Source organism: Panthera uncia, chromosome D4, assembly GCF_023721935.1.
Source record: "Panthera uncia isolate 11264 chromosome D4, Puncia_PCG_1.0, whole genome shotgun sequence".
NCBI lineage: Eukaryota > Metazoa > Chordata > Mammalia > Carnivora > Felidae > Panthera > Panthera uncia.
The window spans coordinates 46,839,836-46,844,445 of record NC_064807.1 but is presented as its reverse complement, the minus strand read 5'-3'; the positions used below and the strand labels follow the sequence as shown (position 1 = coordinate 46,844,445).

The following is a 4,610-nucleotide window of genomic DNA, read 5'->3' as shown; positions in this document are numbered from 1 at the left end:
ATAATGTGTGTTTCTCTTCAAGAATGTTTTTTCCTCAAATCTGGCTACCTTCATGCCAAGGGTCTTAGCCCCTTTTAGTCTCCAATTTGGTTTTCAGAGTTCATTTAATCCCATAACCTCAAATGCCTTCAGATCTCAACATGGGGAAATCCTTTGGAAGATCATCTAAAGATGAGATCATCTAGCCAAGGGAAAATAAGATCAGAACAAAGAGGTGTGGATTTGGAGCAAAGGATTTGAATTGCCCCTCTTGCAATCTTCTGATTTATCAAGTTCCAATAAATCATTTTTTGCATTGTCCCAAAAAATGTTGAGAGGCAGTGATTAAAGTATATAGAATTTAGAGTCAGGCATGAGTTAAAACCCTGATCCCATAGCTACCAAATTATTTTGCCGAAAGGATTGTTTCACATTTCCTAACCTCAGAGTCTTATCTGTAAAATCGGGATAATCTTTCAAAGTATTGCTGTGCCATCAGGACTTGCAAATCATCTATCAGAACTGTTTAGTACATACCTAGCAGTGCATGGTAGGCATATAACTAGTGGTAGATTTTTGGATTTCCCTCACAGCTTTTCACTCCATGACTTTACCATACCTTAGCTCTAAATTCTACCACTAATCTTTTACGATTTCAGGGTTTCCTGGTTCCCAGGAGGTCACAGCCATACAAGCAATGTAACAGAGAAGAGGTAACTGGTATCCTGAAAAATCTGCAAAGCAATCTTCATTTCTTCAAAAAACGAAGAACATTCTTATTCAAGAGGCCTAAACTGAAATGCTTACTTGGGTTCCTTCCATGGTGGCCTGAGAGGGCAGCCCATGATGACTGTGGTTATTTTCTTACATGCCTCACATTTCAGCATTAGTACTTTTAAGATGTGTCCACTAAAGGACCCTGGGTGTTACTGGATTCTCACCCATCACCATATATTCTTCAACTGATGTCTCCTGTCTCCTTGCTCCAGACTCTTTATTAAAAGAATGATATAAAAAATTATATGTCACGCCTGAAAATCATCCTACCAATTTTTGAGAAATTACCAATTATATAAAAATTACTATCAATGACATCAATTACATCTGGACATCTATTGCTAATTTTCAACAATACTTCTACCATTAGGGACTGAGACCCCAAGCAATTCAATATTCCAGGGCTTTATTACCTCCTCTATAGAAGTAGAATTTTGGTTAAGCATCTCTAAGGTCCTATGAGATCTCTTTCTTGAGACACCACTCCCATGATCAGGAGGGATGTGGGAATTTACTGAGGACACAAGAATAGGAGAAACCTGAAGAAAAACCTTTTCTGAGATATATCTCTGCACGGAACTCTGCTTGTGTGAGCTCAAGATTTCTCTCTCTGTGTTCTATGCTCAGAACTCAGGTATCTGCTTCCCAACTGGCAGTTCTCCCTCTCTGGCATGAAGGATAAATGTCAGAAAACAACTGAAGATCCTTAAGCAAATGAGATTGCCTAGAAGTGGGATGGAAATGGAGGGGAAGGTGGAGTCAGACTATCCAGGACAAGGCTCTTATTCCTGGATTTTTGAAGAAAAGGGAACTAGGTGAACTAGTTGCCAGGACAACCATCTGTTGGGGGAAGGAAATGGGAGACCTGTGGTTGCTCCTACTCTTGCCCCTGTCCTTGGCAGCCTTCCATGGGGTCAAAGCCTGCTTGGAATGTGACCCCAAATTCAAAGAGGATATTAGGTCCTTGATAACAAAGCTGGTACCCTCAGAAGTCCCTGGCCGAACTCATCTGCTTGAATGGCAGATTAAGGAGATGATCCATTTAAGCTTCAAGGTCTCCCACGGGGACAAGATGCTTCGGGTGTTGGGTGAGGGAAGCTTGAGTCACTCAGAGTTTTGTGGGTTAAAAGGAAAAGGGAGGCACGGAAGAGTGCACGTGGGTCCACATAAGTTTTTCCATGGATGTAATTATTCCTCTGTATGTATCTTTAACCCCCTCTCTAGCTGTTCATAAGGCTGTCAAGTTGAGAATATGGCTGAAGAATGAACTTTATAAACTGGGCAATGAAACATGGAAAGGTGAGGGATTGTTTCAATGTTAAAAGATTGTACTGCCCAAGCAAGTATAGGCAAAGTTCATTGGGAAAAACAAGGCAAAAACAATTGGGATTAAATTCTGAAGGGAAGAACCACCCCTAGTTTCTGATGTCCCTTCCACCTCCTCTTAGGTGCCTTTATCCTTCAAGGCAAGCTTCTCGATGTCCGCCAAAACCTGGAATCGAAAGTGAAAGAGATATTAAAGAACTTCTCTGAAGTTGGTAATAAAAGATGTCTATCTAACAACAGTGAACTTATGTGAAAGTAATAGGAAATGAGGGTGAGAGGAGGAAGGTAGTTTCATATTAGAGTTATTTAGAATGGATGGAGGGGTGGCTGGAACCTCATTTTGTAACCAAATAAAGACTATTGGGTATAAATATGGCAAACTCTACGTTGATCATAAGCTCACTAGAACTTTCTAATTCTCTTTTAGCTTGTTCTGAAGATTGTGGTGAGTACAGTACATGGGACACCTTAAGGATTCAACCCCTATTTCCCCATCTCATTGGGTTTCTATATGGCCATATCTTTCCCACCTGTCACACTCAGAACTCACTTCCTAGAGATTTGATTATGGGGGTGGGAATGTCAACAGTATCTGACAACAAAATGTGTCTCAAATCTCAAACACACAGATTTTGGAGGTGCTCAGAGGCCTTCAAAAGTATGGTTTATAACCCATAGGGCCAATATAAGCTGAGGCATCATTTTTCCCACTTCTTCCCCAGAGATCTGACTTAAGTTTCGGAAGCTTTTGACTCATCAAGAAACTTGATTACTAGGGAAAGAAAGAATTCACAGCAATGTAAACTTAAGAGTCCTGGAAATGCCTGAGATTTAATCCATCAGACTTGACGTATGAAATAAGAAAACTCCATGCCATGGCCCCCCCTTCTGTTAAATTTCTTCTCTTTATCAGTTGTGACTGAAGGTCCTATCTTGGATTGTTGGACCTGTCTTCGCATCACCACCCAATGCTTCAGAGGAGAGTATTGTGGAGGTAACAAAGATAGTGGTGTGGCATTTTGAGGGACCAGGTATCACAGCTGTTTATTGATTTATTTTACAAATATTTGGTGAGCACCTTCTAGGCACATCATGCTAATGTTACAAATCAGAGCTAAAATATTGGGCAAAATTTGTACCAGTATGAATAAATTACTGGGCACCAGATCAATTGAAGGGCTGAGAAATGAAAAGGTTGGATTAAATGAAGATAGAGAGAAAACAGCAATAGAAGTAGTGGACAAAGCAAATTATTTGAGGTTAGTAAGAGTCATCTATTATGGATCAAGTTCTCAAGTTAGTATTTTTCTTCTCCCCAACCCACTTTCTTTTTTTCCCTTTCTCCCTCCAGAAGAGGATTCAAGGACAGCTGAGAATCGAGAGATTGGACTATTTCTGATATTGCTAACAGAAGTTGTGATATTGGGAAGTGCTTGGTTACTGTGAGTTTTTCTCCCTCGAAGTCAAGCATTCCTTTGGCAAAGAGACTGCCCAATCCTCCCCCTCCTTACAAAGGCAATAAGGAGAAAAAAGTCATTTCAAATTTGGGATAGAATACCAACAGGGATAAAATGGATAGAAGTCTATGGGATAAAAACTGGAACATAGGAAATGGAGGAGGTACAATAAAGTATGAGGCAAACTTCTAGAGCACTATACGGAAACACACACACACACACACACACACATAATTATCTCAAAGAGTTGGCCTGCTAATATTGAAATCAGGATTATGTTTCTCTACTCTAGATTCCATATCTGTGTGTCTCATTGGAGGAAAATGAAGGCAATACGAAGGTCATTAAAGAAATATTTGGAGAAGAAACTTGAAGAATTAATAGGGATGACAGATTAGAAAGAGAAGGATGATTCTGGAATCAGAAAATACATAAACACAGACAGGAGGTCTTTCACAATTCTGTTAACTGTTGACTCAGAAAAATCAGAATTAAGCTCTTTTGTGGTCATAAAGTCATATTTTTTAAAACTGAAATCGAACTTAAAGTTTCTCTAGTCAAGATCCTTATGGTATCCTGAGGCAATGGAAGCAATGAGAGGGCAAATGATATACCCAGAGTTGTACAGAATGTAATGCTGATATGTTGCAATGTACATAAAGATGATACACTGCATTGATAATAAATAATGATTGGTAACTCTCAATGACTGCCATTAGAATATTTCAATTTCTAAGGATGCTTCTTATTTCTATCTTTTCATTTTGTTACTATTTCCATATTTATCCTTCAGTTCAATGTGAACAATTTCTTTGATAATACATAACATTACCTCTTAATCATGGCATCGCACACACCCAAAATATTAGTTCTAAGTAGTTGAGGATTACCTTGTTTTCCTCTAAATCTATGTTCCATGACTTAATTACATATTATGTTCCTTTGAGTTGTTTCTACTGAATACTTCTTATATAGATGGCATCCTAGTAAGTGCTTTATGTTTGTTATCTAACTGAATTCTCACAATAATCTTAAGACTTGGATGAAGTGGATACTTTTAATACAAGTACA

General features: G+C 38.8%; 1 protein-coding gene across 2 annotated transcripts; it reads left to right on the top strand.

Annotated features, from left to right (window-relative positions):
- Positions 1–1,400: 1,400 nt before the first annotated feature.
- IZUMO3 (IZUMO family member 3) lies at positions 1,401–4,245 on the top strand. 2 transcript variants are annotated; one of them, XM_049636211.1, is made up of 7 exons: positions 1,401–1,844; positions 1,981–2,055; positions 2,205–2,294; positions 2,510–2,527; positions 2,996–3,076; positions 3,434–3,524; positions 3,832–4,245. In XM_049636211.1, exons 1-7 carry the CDS (start codon positions 1,613–1,615, stop codon positions 3,935–3,937), a joined length of 693 nt encoding a protein of 230 aa, XP_049492168.1. In that variant the 5' UTR covers positions 1,401–1,612; the 3' UTR covers positions 3,938–4,245. The 2 variants fall into 2 exon arrangements, with proteins under 2 accessions (XP_049492168.1, XP_049492998.1); XM_049637041.1 differs by lacking the exon at positions 2,205–2,294.
- Positions 4,246–4,610: the final 365 nt, after the last annotated feature.